This window comes from Sparus aurata, chromosome 5, assembly GCF_900880675.1.
Source record: "Sparus aurata chromosome 5, fSpaAur1.1, whole genome shotgun sequence".
Classification (NCBI taxonomy): Eukaryota; Metazoa; Chordata; class Actinopteri; order Spariformes; family Sparidae; genus Sparus; species Sparus aurata.
This window is the reverse complement of record NC_044191.1, coordinates 32,274,913-32,295,432: the sequence shown is the minus strand read 5'-3', so window position 1 is coordinate 32,295,432 and position 20,520 is coordinate 32,274,913. Positions and strand designations below refer to the sequence as shown.

At 43.0% G+C, this 20,520-nt stretch overlaps 4 protein-coding genes across 7 annotated transcripts; all 4 read left to right on the top strand.

Annotated features, from left to right (window-relative positions):
- Positions 1-957: 957 nt before the first annotated feature.
- LOC115581767 (polyubiquitin-like) lies at positions 958-3,310 on the top strand. Its single transcript, XM_030417138.1, has 2 exons — positions 958-1,095; positions 2,231-3,310. The coding sequence occupies exon 2, from the start codon at positions 2,243-2,245 to the stop codon at positions 2,708-2,710; it is 468 nt and encodes a 155-aa protein (XP_030272998.1). The 5' UTR covers positions 958-1,095; positions 2,231-2,242; the 3' UTR covers positions 2,711-3,310.
- Positions 971-19,894, top strand: LOC115581768 (polyubiquitin-like). Of its 2 annotated transcripts, XM_030417139.1 has the most exons (3): positions 971-1,039; positions 17,659-17,723; positions 18,804-19,894. In XM_030417139.1, exon 3 carries the CDS (start codon positions 18,816-18,818, stop codon positions 19,281-19,283), a length of 468 nt encoding a protein of 155 aa, XP_030272999.1. In that variant the 5' UTR covers positions 971-1,039; positions 17,659-17,723; positions 18,804-18,815; the 3' UTR covers positions 19,284-19,894. The 2 variants fall into 2 exon arrangements, with proteins under 2 accessions (XP_030272999.1, XP_030273000.1); XM_030417140.1 differs by lacking the exon at positions 971-1,039 and having other exon boundaries at positions 17,593-17,719; positions 18,801-19,894.
- Positions 983-15,698, top strand: LOC115581766 (polyubiquitin-B-like). 3 transcript variants are annotated; one of them, XM_030417134.1, is made up of 3 exons: positions 983-1,040; positions 10,590-10,652; positions 14,156-15,698. In XM_030417134.1, exon 3 carries the CDS (start codon positions 14,168-14,170, stop codon positions 15,566-15,568), a length of 1,401 nt encoding a protein of 466 aa, XP_030272994.1. In that variant the 5' UTR covers positions 983-1,040; positions 10,590-10,652; positions 14,156-14,167; the 3' UTR covers positions 15,569-15,698. The 3 variants fall into 3 exon arrangements, with proteins under 3 accessions (XP_030272994.1, XP_030272996.1, XP_030272995.1); XM_030417136.1 differs by lacking the exons at positions 983-1,040; positions 10,590-10,652 and adding an exon at positions 4,106-4,119; XM_030417135.1 differs by lacking the exon at positions 983-1,040 and having other exon boundaries at positions 10,505-10,652.
- LOC115581736 (polyubiquitin-C-like) lies at positions 4,314-8,629 on the top strand. The gene is made up of 3 exons (XM_030417055.1): positions 4,314-4,533; positions 5,236-7,591; positions 7,645-8,629. Exons 1-3 carry the CDS (start codon positions 4,333-4,335, stop codon positions 8,490-8,492), a joined length of 3,405 nt encoding a protein of 1,134 aa, XP_030272915.1. The 5' UTR covers positions 4,314-4,332; the 3' UTR covers positions 8,493-8,629.
- Positions 19,895-20,520: the final 626 nt, after the last annotated feature.

The following is a 20,520-nucleotide window of genomic DNA, read 5'->3' as shown; positions in this document are numbered from 1 at the left end:
ATCTTGTTCTGCTTGTCTCCTGTGAAACACACAGTACCTCCTGTAGTGTAACAGGAGACAGTGTGAGTGTTTAAGAAGCTACATGAGACCACGAGGTCAGTGAGGCTGGAAGATAAGACACACAACACACATTTCATTCTAATAGTAATTGTAAGCTCTCAAGGTTGCATTGTGTGATAAGGAGCGGCTGTCCAGCTGTGTCTTCCTTGTTTCTACATCTCTTACAAAACTTACAAACGCTGATGGGCCTTGTGTTGTGTCACATTTATGCGTCTGACTGGTGGCCATTTAAAAAGAAGCTCAAATCTGTTGTCCATCTTTGCAGCATCATGCAAAATACTTCTTTTTAAATGTGTTATTAACCCTGAAGTTTACGTGTCCACATGAAAAACCCATTGGTGGTCAGCAGATTCTGGGATAACTACAGGTTATATTTAACTTAAATCTACAATAACTTCCTTTAATAAGTTATCACGAAGGTATATAAAGCCCAAACAGTATGTATCTTTTAAAGAAAAACAGCTGATTTTAGGATATTAAGATTCAAATTAGCTGCACAGTCAGGCCTGCACATCCTGGCAGGACTGCATTATGACACAAAACATAAATACTACTTCAAAATGTAAAAATTAATTGGTGTCTTTTCACCAAACTACATTCAAACTTGTGTGGAAACTCCCTGTCATCGACCTGACGTTATCAATCCACCTGTAAACAGGCGGTTACCTGTCAGTGACACTAACAACAGTCTCACCTCTTGTTATTGGGAGTGTTTATCTTTGTTGTTTTTTTTTATGATGACCAAAACTCAAGCAGAAGGAGCTGCATCACGTCAGGAGAATGGAAACCGAAAGCTAAAGAAGGCCGAGGAAAGGAAAACGAATGTTACAGACAGGGGGCGGTGTGATCAGCTGACGGAGCTCATATAAACAGCTGAGCGGACACAGATGACAGATCACAGCTGCTGTTTCTGCCGCAACATCACCTGTCCGCGCGACACTCTCAGAACTATCGCACACGTTTCCAGAGGTTTCCAGAGGTTCGAGTCTTTTCCTGAAGTTTCTCGACTGGAGTTTTTTTCTCAAGTGATCACAGGTAAGAAGATCTCTTTATTAAAAATAGTTTTTCTATCCATCTTCTACTACTGTATTAAATTCAGTGATGAATGTAACTAAGTACATTTACTCAAGTACTGTGATTAAGGCCACAGTTTACATAGTTAAGAGGTACTTTCCATTTTCTACCACTGTATACTGAGACAAAGTAGCCTATTGTACTTTTTTACTGCACTACATTTGATCACTTTAGTAAGTTAGTGAAGAGAATCAGGACCAGAGAGGAGGAAGGTTTGTTTTCATTATGCACTTATCGAGAAAACAGGAAATGTAGAGACTATAGTCTATCTATCTATCTATCTAACTAACTGCTTCAACAAAATGCCTTCAGTAGATGAACTTGTGAATCTGCTTTAGTCACAAGTAAATGATTTGTGTTTAAGCACATTAACACAGTGTAGTTGTCAGTATTAGGACCTTGGAGAGATTGTTACACCTCAGATTTGAACTTATTCTGCTGCAGAATGAAAAACAAAACAACTTCCTCCTCTCATTTTTTTTTTTATCACCCCTTGGCTTCGATCCTCTTCCTTGTTAGTCTACTAGTTACTCAGCAGTTCAGACCCAAAGTAGTGCATTTTTAAACTAGGCTTATTCATTTGGTGGCATTCAGTGAAAAAAACAAAAAACAGAAACGGTGTTATTTTAGATGACACTACCTCCCCCATCATGACCTGCCCCTCTCTGCCTCTGATTGGCTACATCCTGCCCGTTAAGTGACGCATGTGCAACTCTCACCAAAGATTGAACAGAGGCAAGATGTCTCACTCTGTAGCTAAAATGGCGCATTCAAGACAGTGTGTAAAGGGAGGCTGCAGCAATGAACCATATTAGAAAAATAATGTGTTATATGAAATTTAAAGTATGTAAAGCTTTTCTTATAGGACCTCCAGATAAAAGTATGAACCTGAACATTAGCATAATATGACCTCTTTAACACTTTTACTCAGGTACTTTTTGTGTGGGTGATTTTTAGTTATACATCAGCATATTTGAACATCATATCTTTAATTTTAGTAAAGTCTGACTTTTGGGTACTTTTAACAACAGATTAAATCATCTTCCATCTTTATTTCTGGATTTTTTTGTTTAATATGCATTCAATTATCTTTCAGAAAACTTTCATCATGGAGATAAACATCATTATGCTGAATGGGGCGTCCCATCGCCTGATGGTGAACCCACAGGACACTGTGAAGTCTCTGAAGCAACTCATCCAGGATAAGCTGGGAGTCCCTGTTCAGGAGCAGAAGCTGGTGTTTGTGAACGGAGAGAAGAAAACTCTCAACGACGACTCAAAGCCTCTCAGCTGGTACGGTCTACAGTCCGGCTCCCAGGTGTCTCTGCTGATCACCCAGCCACCACCCATCCAGGTGTTCCTCAGGAACGAGAAGGGCCAATTGAGCACCTATGACATCACACCTGAGGAGACTGTGGACCACTTCAAGGCCAGGGTGGAGCAAAGAGAGGGGGTCCCAGTGAGCCAGCAGAGGCTCCTCCACCAGAGCAGAGAGATGACCACTGGAAGACTGACAGACTACAACGTCACAAATGACAGCACCATCGACCTGATGCTTCGCCTGAGGGGAGGCTGAGGACTCTTAGTTAATCACCTATATAGCCTAGTTTATTTTATTTAATAGAAATGAAGATATTAAATTCTATTTATTTTTTTACGTAATAAAATCCGAATCAGCTTTATTGGCCAAGTATTGACAAACTGGACTAAGTGCAACTGTGAGAAGTGACATCATTCCTGATATGCAGTTGTGTCATAGCTTAAAATATTATTTGTTTTGACCATACAAATGTCACACACACAGCACTGCATGTTAAAAAATTTATTTTTGACAAGTAAATGTTTAAATTACGTTTAAAAGCTCAAACATTCCTCCATGTGTACAGAAATGACGACCTCCAATGCTGCGTTTTGTATTTACTTTTATTTTTGACTTGGAAAAATCATTCCCAGACCTGTAACTGTGTCATATCTTAAACATTTGTAATGGCTTAATCCAAGCGTTCCTTGATGTGTGTCCTGATTCAGTCATTCCTCAAAAATGTGTTTTGTTATTTTGTTTGGACAATTCACACAACGCAGCATGTTATAATTTTATTAGACCTGTTAATGTTCATCTATGTCAACTGGAAACTGTTTTTAAAGAATAAAAATAAAGTCCCGGATGTAAAATTTTTATGCGTCTTCAGACTTCCTGTGCTTGAATATTTCCTCAGCTGCGAGTTGGAGCTGCTTCCTGTTCAGACCACAAACATCACGAACAAAAAGACACTTTGGCATTAGAAATTTAAACCTGACATTATTCTGATATATAACAGAGACGGCCTCAATTATATAACTCCAGGTTTACTGTAACATCTTGGCAGTGTTTTGTAAAAAAACAAAACAATTCATGATAAACTACATGTATTATGTTCTGTTGTTACAAACACAGGTTTACATATCAAACAATATGTATCTGTTAAATAAATACAGCTGATTTTAGGATATAAAGATAAAAAATATAGCTGCACAAATCAGGCCCTCACATCCTGCCAGGACTGCATTATGAACCAAAACATAAATTCCACCTAAGAATGTAAAAATTAAATGGCTTCTTTTCACCCAACTACATTCAAACTTGAGTGGAAACTCCCTGACATTGACTTTACATAATGAATCCACCTGTAAACACGCAGTTACCTGTCAGTGACACTAACAACAGCCTCTCTTGTTATTGGGAGTGTTTTCCTTTTATTATTTTTTTATGATGACCAAAAGTCAACAAGAAAGAGCTGCATCACGTCAGGAGAATGGAAACTGAAAGTTCAGGAAGGCAGAGGAAAGGAAACTGACAGAGCTCATATAAACAGGTGAGTTGCTGACACCTTCTGTCACAGCTGCTGCTGCTGCTGCCGCAACATCACCTGTCTGTGTGACACCGTCTCAGAACTATTACACAAGTTTCCAGTCTTTTCCTTAAGTTTTTTCTCAAGTGATCACACGGTAAGAAAATCTCTTTATTAAAAATACTTTTTATACACGTATTTTAATGTGTATTAAATTTAATGTATTAAATTCAGTGATGGAATGTAACTAAGTACATTGACTCAAGTACTGTGGTCAACTTTTGGGAACTTTTGATAACAGTTTCAATTATATTCCAGGCTCACCATGGATATCGCCATCAGTATGCTGAATGGGGCGTCCCATTGCCTGATGGTGAACCCACAGGACACTGTGAGCTCCCTGAAGGGACTCATCCAGAGAAAACTGGGAGTCTCTGTTCAGGAGCAGAAGCTGTTGTTTGTGAACGCTCAGAGGACTCCTCTCAATGACGACTCAAAGCCTCTCAGCTGGTACGGTCTACAGTCCGGCTCCCAGGTGTCTCTGCTGATCACCCAGCCGCCACCCGTCCAGGTCTTCCTCAGGAACGAGAAGGGCAAATCGACCACCTACGATAGCACACCTGACAAGACCGTGGACCACTTCAAGGCCAGGGTGGAGAAAAGAGAGGGGGTCCCAGTGAGCCGGCAGAGGCTCCTCCACCAGAGCAGAGAGATGACCACTGGAAGACTGACAGACTACGACGTCGCAAACCACAGCACCATCCACCTGATGTCTATGCTGGTCACCCAGCCGCCACCCGTCCAAGTCTTCCTCAGGAACGAGAAGGGCAAATCGACCACCTACGATATCACACCTGACGAGACCGTGGACCACTTCAAGGCCAGGGTGGAGAAAAGAGAGGGGGTCCCAGTGAGCCGGCAGAGGCTGCTCCACCAGAGCACAGAGATGACCACTGGAAGACTGACAGACTACGACCTCACAAATCACAGCACCATCCTCCTGATGTCTATGCTGGTCACCCAGCGGCCGCCTGTCCAGGTCTTCCTCAGGAACGAGAAGGGCAAATTGACCACCTACGATATCACACCTGAGGAGACCGTGGACCACTTCAAGGCCAGGGTGGAGAAAAGAGAAGGGGTCCCAGTGAGCCGGCAGAGGCTCCTCCACCAGAGCAGAGAGATGACCACTGGAAGACTGACAGACTACAACATCACAAATCACAGCACCATCCACCTGATGTCTATGCTGGTCACCCAGCCGCCACCCGTCCAGGTCTTCCTCAAAAACAAGAAGGGCAAATCGACCACCTACGATATCACACCTGAGGAGACAGTGGACCACTTCAAGGCCAGGGTGGAGAAAAGAGAGGAGGTCCCAGTGAGCCTGCAGAGGCTCCTCCACCAGAGCACAGAGATAACCACTGGAAGACTGACAGACTACGACGTCACAAATCACAGCACCATCCACCTGATGTCTATGCTGGTCACCCAGCGGCCGCCCGTCCAAGTCTTCCTCAGGAACGAGAAGGGCAAATCAACCACCTACGATATCACACCTGAGGAGACCGTGGACCACTTCAAGGCCAGGGTGGAGAAAAGAGAAGGGGTACCCATGAGCCGGCAGAGGCTCCTCCACCAGAGCAGAGAGATGACCACTGGAAGACTGACAGACTACAACATCACAAATCACAGCACCATCCACCTGATGTCTGTGCTGGTCACCCAGCCGCCACCCGTCCAGGTCTTCCTCAGGAACGAGAAGGGCAAATCGACCACCTACGATATCACACCTGACGAGACCGTGGACCACTTCAAGGCCAGGGTGGAGAAAAGAGAGGGGGTCTCAGTGAGCCGGCAGAGGCTTCTCCACCAGAGCAGAGAGATGACCACTGGAAGACTGACAGACTACGACGTCACAAATAACAGCACAATCCACCTGATGTCTATGCTGGTCACCCAGCGGCCGCCTGTCCAGGTCTTCCTCAGGAATGAGAAGGGCAAATTGACCACCTACGATATCACACCTGAGGAGACCGTGGACCACTTCAAGGCCAGGGTGGAGAAAAGAGAGGAGGTCCGAGTGAGCCGGCAGAGGCTCCTCCACCAGAGCACAGAGATGACCACTGGAAGACTGACAGACTACAGCGTCACAAATCAAAGCACCATCCACCTGATGTCTATGCTGGTCACCCAGCCGCCACCCGTCCAGGTCTTCCTCAGGAACGAGAAGGGCAAATCGACCACCTACGATATCACACCTGAGGAGACCGTGGACCACTTCAAGGTCAGGGTGGAGAAAAGAGAGGGGTTCCCAGTGAGCCGGCAGAGGCTCCTCCACCAGAGCAGAGAGATGACCACTGGAAGACTGACAGACTACAACGTCACAAATCACAGCACCATCCACCTAATGCTTCGCCTGAGGCTCATCATGGATATCACCATCACTATGCTGGGTGGGGCGTCTCACTACCTGACTGTGAACCCACAGGACACCGTGAGTTCCCTGAAGCAACTCATCCAGAACAAACTGGGAGTCCCTGTTCAGGAGCAGAAGCTGGTTTTCGTGAATGGTGAGAAGAAAACTCTCAACGACAACTCAAAGCCTCTCAGCTGGTACGGTCTACAGTCCGGCTCCCAGGTGTCTCTGCTGATCACCAAGCCACCACCCTTCCAGGTCTTCCTCAGGAACGAGAGGGGCGAACCGATCCCTTATGATATCACACCTGGCGAAACTGTGGACCACTTCAAGGCCAGGGTGGAGAAAAGAGAAGGGGTCCCAGTGAGCCGGCAGAGGCTCCTCCACCAGAGCACAGAGATGACCACTGGAAGATTGACAGACTACAACATCACAAATCACAGCACCATCCACCTGATGTCTATGCTGGTCACCCAGCCGCCACCATTCCAGGTCTTCCTCAAAAACGAGAAGGGCAAATCGACCACCTACGATATCACACCTGAGGAGACAGTGGACCACTTCAAGGCCAGGGTGGAGAAAAGAGAGGAGGTCCCAGTGAGCCTGCAGAGGCTCCTCCACCAGAGCACAGAGATAACCACTGGAAGACTGACAGACTACGACGTCACAAATCACAGCACCATCCACCTGATGTCTATGCTGGTCACCCAACGGCCGCCCGTCCAAGTCTTCCTCAGGAACGAGAAGGGCAAATCGACCACCTACGATATCACACCTGAGGAGACCGTGGACCACTTCAAGGCCAGGGTGGAGAAAAGAGAAGGGGTACCCGTGAGCCGGCAGAGGCTTCTCCACCAGAGCAGAGAGATGACCACTGGAAGACTGACAGACTACAACGTCACAAATCACAGCACCATCCACCTAATGCTTCGCCTGAGGCTCATCATGGATATCACCATCACTATGCTGGGTGGGGCGTCTCACTACCTGACTGTGAACCCACAGGACACCGTGAGTTCCCTGAAGCAACTCATCCAGAACAAACTGGGAGTCCCTGTTCAGGAGCAGAAGCTGGTTTTTGTGAATGGTGAGAAGAAAACTCTCAACGACAACTCAAAGCCTCTCAGCTGGTACGGTCTACAGTCCGGCTCCCAGGTGTCTCTGCTGATCACCAAGCCACCACCCTTCCAGGTCTTCCTCAGGAACGAGAGGGGCGAACCGATCCCTTATGATATCACACCTGGCGAAACTGTGGACCACTTCAAGGCCAGGGTGTAGAAAAGAGAAGGGGTCCCAGTGAGCCGGCAGAGGCTCCTCCACCAGAGCACAGAGATGACCACTGGAAGATTGACAGACTACAACATCACAAATCACAGCACCATCCACCTGATGTCTATGCTGGTCACCCAGCCGCCACCATTCCAGGTCTTCCTCAAAACGAGAAGGGCAAATCGACCACCTACGATATCACACCTGAGGAGACAGTGGACCACTTCAAGGCCAGGGTGGAGAAAAGAGAGGAGGTCCCAGTGAGCCTGCAGAGGCTCCTCCACCAGAGCACAGAGATAACCACTGGAAGACTGACAGACTACGACGTCACAAATCACAGCACCATCCACCTGATGTCTATGCTGGTCACCCAACGGCCGCCCGTCCAAGTCTTCCTCAGGAACGAGAAGGGCAAATCGACCACCTACGATATCACACCTGAGGAGACCGTGGACCACTTCAAGGCCAGGGTGGAGAAAAGAGAAGGGGTACCCGTGAGCCGGCAGAGGCTTCTCCACCAGAGCAGAGAGATGACCACTGGAAGACTGACAGACTACAGCGTCACAAATCACAGCACCATCCACCTGATGTCTATGCTGGTCACCCAGCGGCCGCCCGTCCAGGTCTTCCTCAGGAACGAGAAGGGCAAATCGACCACCTACGATATCACACCTGACGAGACCGTGGACCACTTCAAGGCCAGGGTGGAGAAAAGAGAGGGGGTCTCAGTGAGCCGGCAGAGGCTTCTCCACCAGAGCAGAGAGATGACCACTGGAAGACTGACAGACTACAACGTCACGAATGACAGCACCATCCACCTGAGGCTCTATATTGTTTTGAAATAGTATTATTTCGTCTTGATGGTATAAATGTTATTGATAAAGCGCAGCATGATCTAAGGTCTTTGGACAAATACATGTTTTATATGTTTCATGTTTTTTATGTCACTGTTTCAAAATAAAGTCCCAGGTGTGAATTTGAATGGTGTCTTGACATTTCCTGTCCTGTGTTCCCTCAGCTCAGAGGTGGAGCTGTATCCTTTACAGACCACCACCACATTGAAAAAGGCAGTTTAGCATTGCAGGAGATAATCAGAGGAAAAACTGTATGTGAGAATGAGTTCAGTAGTACAGTGAACAGCTTAAAGCCACTGTGAGGAAGCAGTCCTCCTTCAGATTTGCTGTCTGTGCATATAAATTACAGGAAGCTTTATTTCCTCACACATGCAAGGTAGGCGTACCAAAACAAGGCCACCATGTTGGCAAACTGCCCGAAACTGAAGACAGGAAAACCACATTAGTGCCGTCAGTATGTGACTCATCATTTGTTCAATGGCAGGATTGCAGTGCGATACATGGCCTATCTGTACAAACACAGGTTCACCAACTTCCTCTCATCGTTCTCCAGGCCTCAAAACAAAATAAAGTTAAATCACAAACAGTTAATTAAATTATTATGACTCCAAACTTGATTTAATGGTAGTAAAATTCTAAAGCATCCATCTCAACTTGGATGTGATCATTGTACTGTGTGAGGAAACATAATTTTACATGATTTGTGCTGACCAGTGGCTGTGAAAATGTTCTTCTTGCCAGTAGAAAAGTAAAATCAATAAGTCAAACGTTGTGATGGATGAAACACGGTGCCAGTGCTTTCAGATGTGGTCACACAGCTGTGGCCTGACACCCGATACAGGATGAACAGTAACTCATAGCAGCTCAGCTCTGTGTGTCAGGTCTGTACACAACAATACTCTAGATGAGAAGCTCCTATAATATGTGCTATTAGATGCACCAATCAGATATTTTCTCCCATGATGCAACATTCACCAGCTAAAGACAGGTTTTAACTGATACAGAGCACCATTCCTGTATAAGTGCTCTTTAAAATAACAATAATAATACATTTAAAATCTGTAAATGAACATGAACTGTAGTTTTGTGCTAATTTTAACTGTGTTGTTCTTGAAAAATGTATAAAATTATATAATCCAGTGAGGCTGGAAGATAAGACACACAACACACATTTCATTCTAATAGTGACTGTAAGCTTTCAAGGTTGCATCTTGTGATAAGGAGCGGCTGTCCAGCTGTGTCTTCTTTGTTGCTACATCTCTTACAAAACTTGATATTTACTCTTTTATTCCCTCCAGAGGTTTTGCTGTGGAGGTTCTGTCCAAATTGAGAGTGAACACAAAGGCTGATGGGCTTTGTGTCGTGACAGATGTACAAATCTAAAGCTAAAATCTGCTATACATCAATATATACTGATTTTTAAATGTGTAAGTAACCCTGAAGTTTACGTGTCCACATGAAAAACCTGCTGGTGGTCAGCAGATTCAGGGACACCGACAACTACAAAGGTAAACTTATGTCAAATCTACAATAACTTCCTTTAATAAGTTATCACGAAGGTATATAAAGCCCAAACAATATATCTTTTAAAGAAAAACAGCTGATTTTAGGATATTAAGATTCAAATTAGCTGCACAATCAGGTCCACACATCCTGCCAGGACTGCATTACGATACAAAACAAAAATACTACTTCAAAATGTAAAAATTAAATGGTATCTTTTCACCAAACTTAAGTGGAAACTCCCTGTCATCGACCTGACGTCATCAATCCACCTGTAAACACGCTGTTACCTGTCAGTGACACTAACAACAGTCTCACCTCTTGTTATTGGGAGTGTTTATCTTTGTTTTTTTATGATGACCAAAACTCAAGCAGAGGGAGCTGCATCACGTCAGGATAATGGAAACCGAAAGCTAAAGAAGGCCGAGGAAAGGAAAACGAATGTTACAGACAGGGGGCGGTGCGGTCAGCTGACGGAGCTCATATAAAGAGCTGAGCGGACACAGATGACAGATCACAGCTGCTGTTTCTGCCGCAACATCACCTGTCCGCGCGACACTCTCAGAACTATCAGGTTTACAGAAGTTTCCAGAGGTTCGAGTCTTTTTCTGAAGTTTTCAACTGGAGTTTTTTCTGAAGTGATCACAGGTAAGAAGATCTCTTTATCAAGAATAATTATTCTACACGTATTGAATTCAGTGATGGAATGTAACTAAGTACATTTGCTAAAGTTCTGTGATTAAGGACACAGTTAACACAGTTGTGAGGTACTTTCCATTTTCTACCACTGTATACTGAGACAAAGTAGCCTTTTGTACTTTTTTACTGCACTACATTTGATCACTTTAGTAAGTTAGTGAAGAGAATCAGGACCAGAGAGGAGGAAGGTTTGTTTTCATTATGCACTTATCGAGAAAACAGGAAATGTAGAGACTATAGTCTATTATCTATCTATCTATCTGTCTATCTATTGTAGGAACACAAGCCTTTGCCTCTGCATCTTAAGGTGGTCTCATTTCAGCCATGATTACCTTTAACCCAAATCAACTCCTTTTTCCAGCATATGGGACTGAAAGCCCCCATATCCTGGCCTGGCAAATCCTCTCCTCTCCAAAAAGTGAGAGAATGTTGTTTATCTTGCTATAAACAGATCACCAGAGATCTTCTTTGTAATTTACAACGACTAAGCACATCTGGTCTGTTCCTCTTCCTCCAAAGAAGATGAACCCCTGTTCCTCAGGTCAAACAAGGTCAAGCCCGATAGAGTTTTCCTTGGTCACACCAAAAGGAAGAAGGACTGGTTTCCAACATAGATGTGGTGATTTAAGATGTTTTACTAATCTACGTTTCTCTGCCTCTGGAACATTCTCCAGTGGGGGAAGGCTTGATGGGAAACCTAATCTGTGTGTTCTTCTCCTCACATGTCCAACTGTTATTTACGACCGCTGTTGTTCCTGCGTCTGACATACCATTCCCCCTTTGCAGTCTTCTGTTCTCACCCAAATTCAAATACGTCCTAAATAACTGATAAACTACAATTCCAACTTCTTAATTTTAGCAGATTCCAAAAATAGCGTAAGAAGGTCATTCAACAGATCTTTCTTATGTTATTGTGAAGCCCAAATGAAGTTTATTACTCAATAAGTTTGAGGTCAACAGAAACCCCCTCCCCTTTGTCGATGAAGGAGAGATTTGAAGATCATCATTCCTTGTGTAATACTTGTATTATTTACCAGTTAAATGTCTGATATGTTTTGTTAAAGATAGAACTACAAGGAATATGTATAAGTCCTTGGTTCTACTGTGTATTGTATACCTTATTGTTATATGTTGTATACCTTGGTGCTTCATGTCTTAATCAGGTTATAATTCTCTTGAATGACAAATGATCATTATCATGTTGCATCTTTTCACGAAGGCAAACATTCGACTTTTAAGATGGTGAAGTTTTGGGAAGGTTAAAATACGATTTCGAAATGTTAAATACAATAGTATAGTTAGATTAACTTTTTGGTGTGACACTGTCAGCCGGCCTCCCCGTTCAGTCTGCTGCAGCCGGCCATAAAACAGACACTCTCCCCTGCTCCTTTTCTCTCTTCTTCTCCGGGCACTCTTCTCTCCCTGTTCTCTTCTCCTTCTTCTTTTCTCTTCACTTCTTTGTTTTTCATTTTTATTTTTATTTCTAAAGTAATCTTTACTTTTATTTTTGCAACAAGCTAAGACAAGCGAATTGAATCCCTACTTTAAGTATTTTACTTTTATTCAAGTTTTTAATAGAACAAATTCTTTTCTTTTTGATTTTATACTGTTAAAGTATCACCGCCTGATTCAGAGGAAGTTGAATTAGTTTCAGAATCAGAACTTGAGTACCACTATTTGAAACCACCAAGAAAAGTCTTTTTCAAGACTGTGATCATCTGATGAAGAACGTTGCAAGCCTTGCAAGGAGTCTCCAACGAAAAGAGACTTTGTGTGCTCCCAGCCGAGAACGACTCTGCCCCAGCGCTCCCAAGGCGGAAACCCCGGTGGGCCTTCGGACCAAGAGTTCCTCAACAGAGTACCGACCTTCCCTCTGGCTACTGGACCAACGTGCCGTGCCGTAATCCAACCCAGAACTCTCAAGAACACCAAACTTCAGTGCCTCCTGACTCCCAGACAAAACCGGCTGAACGTCTTCATGCAGCTGGATCCACACACGTGAGAATGAGTGGTGTCTAAAGTTCTGACTTCTGTCAAAGTTCTGACTTCTGTCTAAGTTCTAACTTCTATCTTATGAACTTAAGAGAATTAAGATTAGGGTCTCGTAGTATTAAAAATTTACTCCCGTAATATTTAATATATATAACCCGACCCTTTAACTTTACCATCTACCGACGGTCACACAACGTTATTAATTTCCTTATTACAGTCTTTACCTTTTCTGTTATCTGTTGTTCGTCTAAAATTGTCATGTCATTATTTTACCCCAAATTATTTAGTCAATAAACATATATAATCGTTGTCTTTGTCTGGAACTTAATTTTAACGTGGAGAACCGATGGATACGTGCAAAGAATTCACTACTTCAGAATATTGAGACTGAATAAATTGATTTTGAATGGACTCTAACTGTCCAAGCTAACTGGTACAGTTAGGTGTTTGGAATAATGTCCTCCGGATTATTCCAATAACTAAACACGGAGGTGGTTCCCCCTTTAACGAGTGTAATATTAATTGCCAGTGATTAATAATCATATATATATCAAAGAAGTGTGTGAGCAGTGTCTCCTACATTATATATTTATGGTGCTGCCCATGTCAGGCCCACATACTATCCTACACTATCTATCTATCTATCTATCTATCTAACTGCTTCAACAAAATGCCTTCAGTAGATGAACTGGTGAATCTTCTTTAGTCACAAATAAATGATTTGTGTTTAAGCACATTAACACAGTGTACTTATCAGTATTAGGACCTTGGAGAGATTGTTACACTTCAGATTTGACCTTATTCTGCTGCAGAATGAAAAACAAATCAACTTCCTCCTCTCATTTTTTTTATCACCCCTTGGCTTCGATCCTCTTCCTTGTTAGTCTACTAGTTACTCAGCAGTTCAGACCCAAAGTAGTGCATTTTTAAACTAGGCTCATTAATTTGGTGGCATTCAGTGAAAAAACAAAACTAAAATGGTGTTATTTTAGATGACACTACCTCCCCCATCATGACCCACCATACTCTGCCTCTGATTGGCTACATCCTGCCCCTTAAGTGATGCATGTGCAACTCTCACCAAAGATTGAACAGATTTAAGATGTCTCACTCTGTAGCTAAAATGGCGCATTCAAGACACAGTGTGTAAAGGGAGTCTGCAGCAATGAACCATATTAGAAAAATAATGTGTTATATGAAATTTAAAGTATGTAAATCTTTTCTTATAGGACCTCCAGATAAAAGTATGAACCTGAACATTAGCACAATATGACCTCTTTAACACTTTTACTCAGGTACTTTTTGTGTGGGTGATTTTTAGTTATACATCAGCATATTTGAACATCATATCTTTAATTTTAGTAAAGTCTGACTTTTGGGCTACTGTTGACAACAGATTAAATTATCTTCCATTTTTCTTTCTGGATTTTTTGTTTAATATGCATTCAATTATCTTTCAGACAACTTTCATCATGGAGATAAACATCATTATGCTGAATGGGGCGTCCCACCGCCTGATGGTGAACCCACAGGACACTGTGAGCTCCCTGAAGCAACTCATCCAGAGTAAACTGGGAGTCCCTGTTCAGGAGCAGAAGCTGGTGTTTGTGAACGATGAGCAGAAAACTCTCAACGACGACTCAAAGCCTCTCAGCTGGTACGGTCTACAGTCTGGCTCCCAGGTGTCTCTGCTGGTCGCCCAGCCGCCACCCTTCCGGGTCTTCCTCAAAAACGAGAAGAACAAATCGACCACCTACGATATCACACCTGAGGAGACCGTGGACCACTTCAAGGCCAGGGTGGAGAAAAGAGAGGGGGTCCCAGTGAGCCAGCAGAGGCTCCTCCACCAGAGCAGAGAGATGACCACTGGAAGACTGACAGACTACAACGTCACCAATCACAGCACCATCCACCTGATGTCTATGCTGGTCACCCAGCCACCACCCGTCCAGGTCTTCCTCAGGAACGAGAAGGGCATATCAACCACCTACGATATCACACCTGAGGAGACCGTGGACCACTTCAAGGCCAGGGTGGAGAAAAGAGAGGGGGTCCCAGTGAGCCAGCAGAGGCTCCTCCACCAGAGCAGAGAGATGACCACTGGAAGACTGACAGACTACAACGTCACCAATCACAGCACCATCCACCTGATGTCTATGCTGGTCACCCAGCCACCACCCGTCCAGGTCTTCCTCAGGAACGAGAAGGGCAAATCAACCACCTACGATATCACACCTGAGGAGACCGTGGACCACTTCAAGGCCAGGGTGGAGAAAAGAGAGGGGGTCCCAGTGAGCCAGCAGAGGCTCCTCCACCAGAGCAGAGAGATGACCACTGGAAGACTGACAGACTACAACGTCACCAATCACAGCACCATCGACCTGATGCTCTGCCTGAGGCTCACCATGGATATCGCCATCATTACACTGGGTGGGGCGTCCCACCACCTGACGGTGAACCCACAGGACACCGTGAGCTCCCTGAAGAGAATCATCCAGAGTAAACTGGGAGTCCCTGTTCAGGAGCAGAAGCTGGTGTTTGTGAACGATGAGAAGAAAACTCTCAACGACGACTCAAAGCCTCTCAGCTGGTACGGTCTACAGTCCGGCTCCCAGGTGTCTCTGCTGGTCACCCAGCCGCCACCCTTCCAGGTCTTCCTCAGGAACAAGAGGGGCGAACCGATCCCCTATGATATCACACCTGACGAGACAGTGGACCACTTCAAGGCCAGGGTGGAGAAAAGAGAGGGGGTCCCAGTGAGCCAGCAGAGGCTCCTCCACCAGAGCAGAGAGATGACCACTGGAAGACTGACAGACTACAACGTCACCAATCACAGCACCATCGACCTGATGCTCTATATTGATTTGAAATAGTATTATTTTCGGTATAAATATTATTGATAAAGTGCAGCATGTTGAAATGTCTTTGGACAAATACATGTTTTATATGTTTCATGTTTTTTATGTCACTGTTTCAAAATAAAGTCCCAGGTGTGAATTTGAATGATGTCTTTACATTTTTCCTGTCCTGTGTTCCCTCAGCTCAGAGGTGGAGCTGGACCCTGTACAGACCAACACATAAAAAAAGGCACTTTAGCATTGCAGGAGATAATCAGAAGAACTGTGTGAGAATGAGTTCAGTAGAACAGTGAACAGCTTAAAGCCACTGTGAGGAAGCAGTCCTCCTTCAGATTTGCTGTCTGTGCTTAAAAATTACAGGAAGCTTTATTTCCTCACAGATGCAAGGTAGGCGTACCAAAACAAGGCCACCATGTTGGCAATCTGCCCGAAACTGAAGACAGGAAAACCACATTAGTGCCGTCAGTATGTGACTCATCATTTGTTCAATGGCAGGATTGCAGTGCGATACACGGCCTATCTGTACAAACACAGGTTCACCAACTTCCTCTCATCGTTCTCCAGGCCTCAAAACAAAATAAAGTTAAATCACAAACAGTTAATTAAATTATTATGACTCCAAACTTGATTTAATGGTAGTAAAATTCTAAAGCATCCATCTCAACTTGGATGTGATCATTGTACTGTGTGAGAAAACATCATTTTACATGATTTGTGCTGACCAGTGGCTGTGAATATGTTCTTCTTGCCAGTAGAAAAGTAAAATCAGCAAGTCAAACGTTGTGATGGATGAAACACGGTGCCAGTGCTTTCAGATGTGGTCACACAGCTGAGGCCTGACACCCGATACTGGATGAACAGTAACTCATAGCAGCTCAGCTCTGTGTGTCAGGTCTGTACACAACAATACTCTAGATGAGAAGCTCCTATAATATGTGCTATTAGATGCACCAATCAGATATTTTCTCCCATGATGCAACATCCACCAGCTAAAGACAGATTTTAACTGATACAGAGCACCATTCCTGTATAAGTGCTCTTTAAAATAACAATAATAATACATTTAAAATCTGTAAATGAACATGAACTGTAGTTTTGTGCTAATTTTAACTGTGTTGTTCTTGAAAAATGTATAAAATTATATAATCCAGTGAGGCTGGAAGATAAGACACACAACACACATTTCATTCTAATAGTGACTGTAAGCTTTCAAGGTTGCATCTTGTGATAAGGAGCGGCTGTCCAGCTGTGTCTTCTTTGTTGCTACATCTCTTACAAAACTTGATATTTACTTTTTTATTCCCTCCAGAGGTTTTGCTGTGGAGGTTCTGTCCAAATTGAGAGTGAACACAAAGGCTGATGGGCCTTGTGTCGTGACAGATGTACAAATCTAAAGCTAAAATCTGCTATACATCAATATATACTGATTTTTAAATGTGTAAGTAACCCTGAAGTTTACGTGTCCACATGAAAAACCTGCTGGCGGTCAGCAGATTCAGGGACACCGACAACTACAAAGGTAAACTTCTGTCAAATCTACAATAACTTCCTTTAATAAGTTATCACGAAGGTATATAAAGCCCAAACAATATGTATCTTTTAAAGAAAAACAGCTGATTTTAGGATATTAAGATTCAAATTAGCTGCACAATCAGGTCCACACATCCTGCCAGGACTGCATTATGATACAAAACATAAATACTACTTCAAAATGTAAAAATTAAATGGTATCTTTTCACCAAACTTAAGTGGAAACTCCCTGTCATCGACCTGACGTCATCAATCCACCTGTAAACACGCTGTTACCTGTCAGTGACACTAACAACAGTCTCACCTCTTGTTATTGGGAGTGTTTATCTTTGTTTTTTTTATGATGACCAAAACTCAAGCAGAAGGAGCTGCATCACGTCAGGAGAATGGAAACCGAAAGCTAAAGAAGGCCGAGGAAAGGAAAACGAATGTTACAGACAGGGGGCGGTGCGGTCAGCTGACGGAGCTCATATAAAGAGCTGAGCGGACACAGATGACAGATCACAGCTGCTGATTCTGCCGCAACATCACCTGTCCGCGCGACACTCTCAGAACTATCGCACACGTTTCCAGAGGTTTCCAGAGGTTCGAGTCTTTTTCTGAAGTTTTCAACTGGAGTTTTTTCTGAAGTGATCACACGGTAAGAAGATCTCTTTATTAAGAATAATTATTCTACACGTATTGAATTCAGTGATGGAATGTAACTAAGTACATTTACTCAAGTACTGTGATTAAGGCCACAGTTAACACAGTTGTGAGGTACTTTCCATTTTCTACCACAGTATACTGAGACAAAGTAGCCTGTTGTACTTTTTTACTGCACTACATTTATTTGATAACTTCAGTAAGTTAGTGAAGAGAATCAGGAGAAAACAGGAAATGTCGAGATTATAGTTGACATTTTAATATAAAATTGCCTCAACAAAATGCCTTCAGTAGATGAACTGGTGAATCTTCTTTAGTCACAAATAAATGATGTGTGTTTAAGATCATTAACACAGTGTAGTTGTCAGTATTAGGACCTTGGAGAGATTGTTACACCTCTGATTTGACCTTATTTTGCTGCAGAATAAAAATCACAACAACTTCCTCTTCTCATTTTTTTATCACCCCTTGGCTTCGATCCTCTTCCTTGTTAGTCTACTAGTTACTCAGCAGTTCAGACCCAAAGTAGTGCATTTTTAAACTAGGCTCATTCATTTGGTGGCATTCAGTGAAAAAACAAAAAAAAACAAAAACGGTGTTATTTTAGATGACACTACCTCCCCCATCATGACCCGCCCCCCTCTGCCTCTGATTGGCTACATCCTGCCCGTTAAGTGATGCATATGCAACTCTCACCAAAGATTGAACAGAGGCTAGATGTCTCACTCTGTAGCTAAAATGGCGCATTCAAGACACCGTGTGTAAAGGGAGGCTGCAGCAATGAACCATATTAGAAAAATAATGTGTAATATGAAATTTAAAGTATGTAAATCTTTTCTTATAGGACCCCCAGATAAAAGTATGAACCTGAACATTAGCATAATATGACCTCTTTAACACTTTTACTCAGCTACTTTTTGTGTGGGTGATTTTTAGTTATACATCAGCATATTTGAACATCATATCTTTAATTTTAGTAAAGTCTGACTTTTGGGCTACTGTTGACAACAGATTAAATTATCTTCCATCTTTCTTTCTGGATTTTTTGTTTAATATGCATTCAATTATCTTTCAGACAACTTTCATCATGGAGATAAACATCATTATGCTGAATGGGGCGTCCCACCGCCTGATGGTGAACCCACAGGACACTGTGAGCTCCCTGAAGCAACTCATCCAGAGTAAACTGGGAGTCTCTGTTCAGGAGCAGAAGCTGGTGTTTGTGAACGGTCAGAGGACTCCTCTCAACGACGACTCAAAGCCTCTCAGCTGGTACGGTCTACAGTCTGGCTCCCAGGTGTCTCTGCTGATCACCCAGCCGCCACCCTTCCAGGTGTTCCTCAAAAACGAGAAGGGCAAATCAACCACCTACGATATCACACCTGAGGAGACCGTGGACCGCTTCAAGGCCAGGGTGGAGAAAAGAGAGGGGGTCCCAGTGAGCCAGCAGAGGCTCCTCCACCAGAGCAGAGAGATGACCACTGGAAGACTGACAGACTACAACGTCACCAATCACAGCACCATCGACCTGATGCTTCGCCTGAGGGGAGGCTGAGGACTCTTAGTTAATCACCTATAGCCTAGTTTATTTTAATTTAATAGAAATGAAAATCTTAAATTCTGTTTATTTATATAAAAAAAATCCAAATCAGCTTTATTGGTCAAGTATTGACAAATTGGACTAATTAACTGATCATCAACATCATTCCTAGATATGCAATTGTGTCATAGCTTAAAATATGATTTTGTTTTGACCATACAAATGTCACACATGCATACATTTTTATTTTTCAAAATTGCATGTTTAAATTAGGTTAAATAGTCCAAACATTCCTCGATGTGTACAGAAATGACGACCTCCAATGCTGCGTTTTGTATTTACTTTTATTCTTGACTTGTAACTGTGTCATATCTTAAACAGTTGTAATGGCTTAATATGTTTTATTTTGTTTTGGCCACACACACACAACATGACATTATTCACAAATCCATGGTTTAATTATTTTTGATTATGTGCTTAGAAATTCAAGCATTCCTTGATGTGTGTCCTGATTCACTCATTCACACAACGCAGCATGTTATAATCTCATTAGACTTGTAAATGTTCATCTATGTCAACTGTAAACTGTTTTTAAATAATAATAATAAAGTCCTGGACTAAATTTTCATGCGTCTTCAGACTTCCTGTGATTGAATATTTCCTCAGCTCAGAGTTGGAGCTGCTTTCTGTTCAGACCACAAACAAAAAGGCACTTTGGCATTAGAAATTTAAACCTGACATTCTGATATATAACAGAGACTGTTTCAATTCAGGGCTGGACTGGGACAAAAAAAAAAAATCGGCCCTGGCATTTTTGGTTTAGACCGGCCCCTCATACTTAGTGGAGCACAGTAATTTATGTATGTGTTCCCCAAAGGAATGTATTTTACTATTATCTCTCTATTCAGTATCTTAAGGTTACATTTTTATTTTTTGATAATAATCGGAAAAGGCTCATCATGCATGACACCAGCCAAGGTAACTGAAAAGAAAGGGCTGGAATTGGCCTCGGCATGCTTAGAACCAAATAACAGCATCATATAAAAAAAAAAAAAACATAACTTTGTGCCTTTAGGCTTATTAGAAATTTAGTTAATTACTTAGAAGTGTCAGGTCAGGTTAAAAGGGGAAAACTATGGAGATAGGAGGACCCAAATGCAGTTATTCAAGGGACATGAGGCAAGGAGAGTCAGAATGAAGCCAGGAGGGTGGAGGAGGTTCAGGAGGAGGGTCAAGACCGAGACCCACAGGA

Coding starts and splice junctions, on each gene's coding strand:
- LOC115581768 (XM_030417139.1), top strand. CDS start 18,816: ATGGAGATAAACATCATTATGCTGAATGGGGCGTCCCACCGCCTGATG.
- LOC115581766 (XM_030417134.1), top strand. CDS start 14,168: ATGGAGATAAACATCATTATGCTGAATGGGGCGTCCCACCGCCTGATG.
- LOC115581767 (XM_030417138.1), top strand. CDS start 2,243: ATGGAGATAAACATCATTATGCTGAATGGGGCGTCCCATCGCCTGATG.
- LOC115581736 (XM_030417055.1), top strand. CDS start 4,333: ATGGTGAACCCACAGGACACTGTGAGCTCCCTGAAGGGACTCATCCAG. Junction 4,534..5,235: donor CCCAGCCGCCACCCGTCCAG/GTCTTCCTCAGG, acceptor CCACCCGTCCAG/GTCTTCCTCAAAAACAAGAA. Junction 7,592..7,644: donor CTTCCTCAGGAACGAGAGGG/GCGAACCGATCC, acceptor GACCACTTCAAG/GCCAGGGTGTAGAAAAGAGA.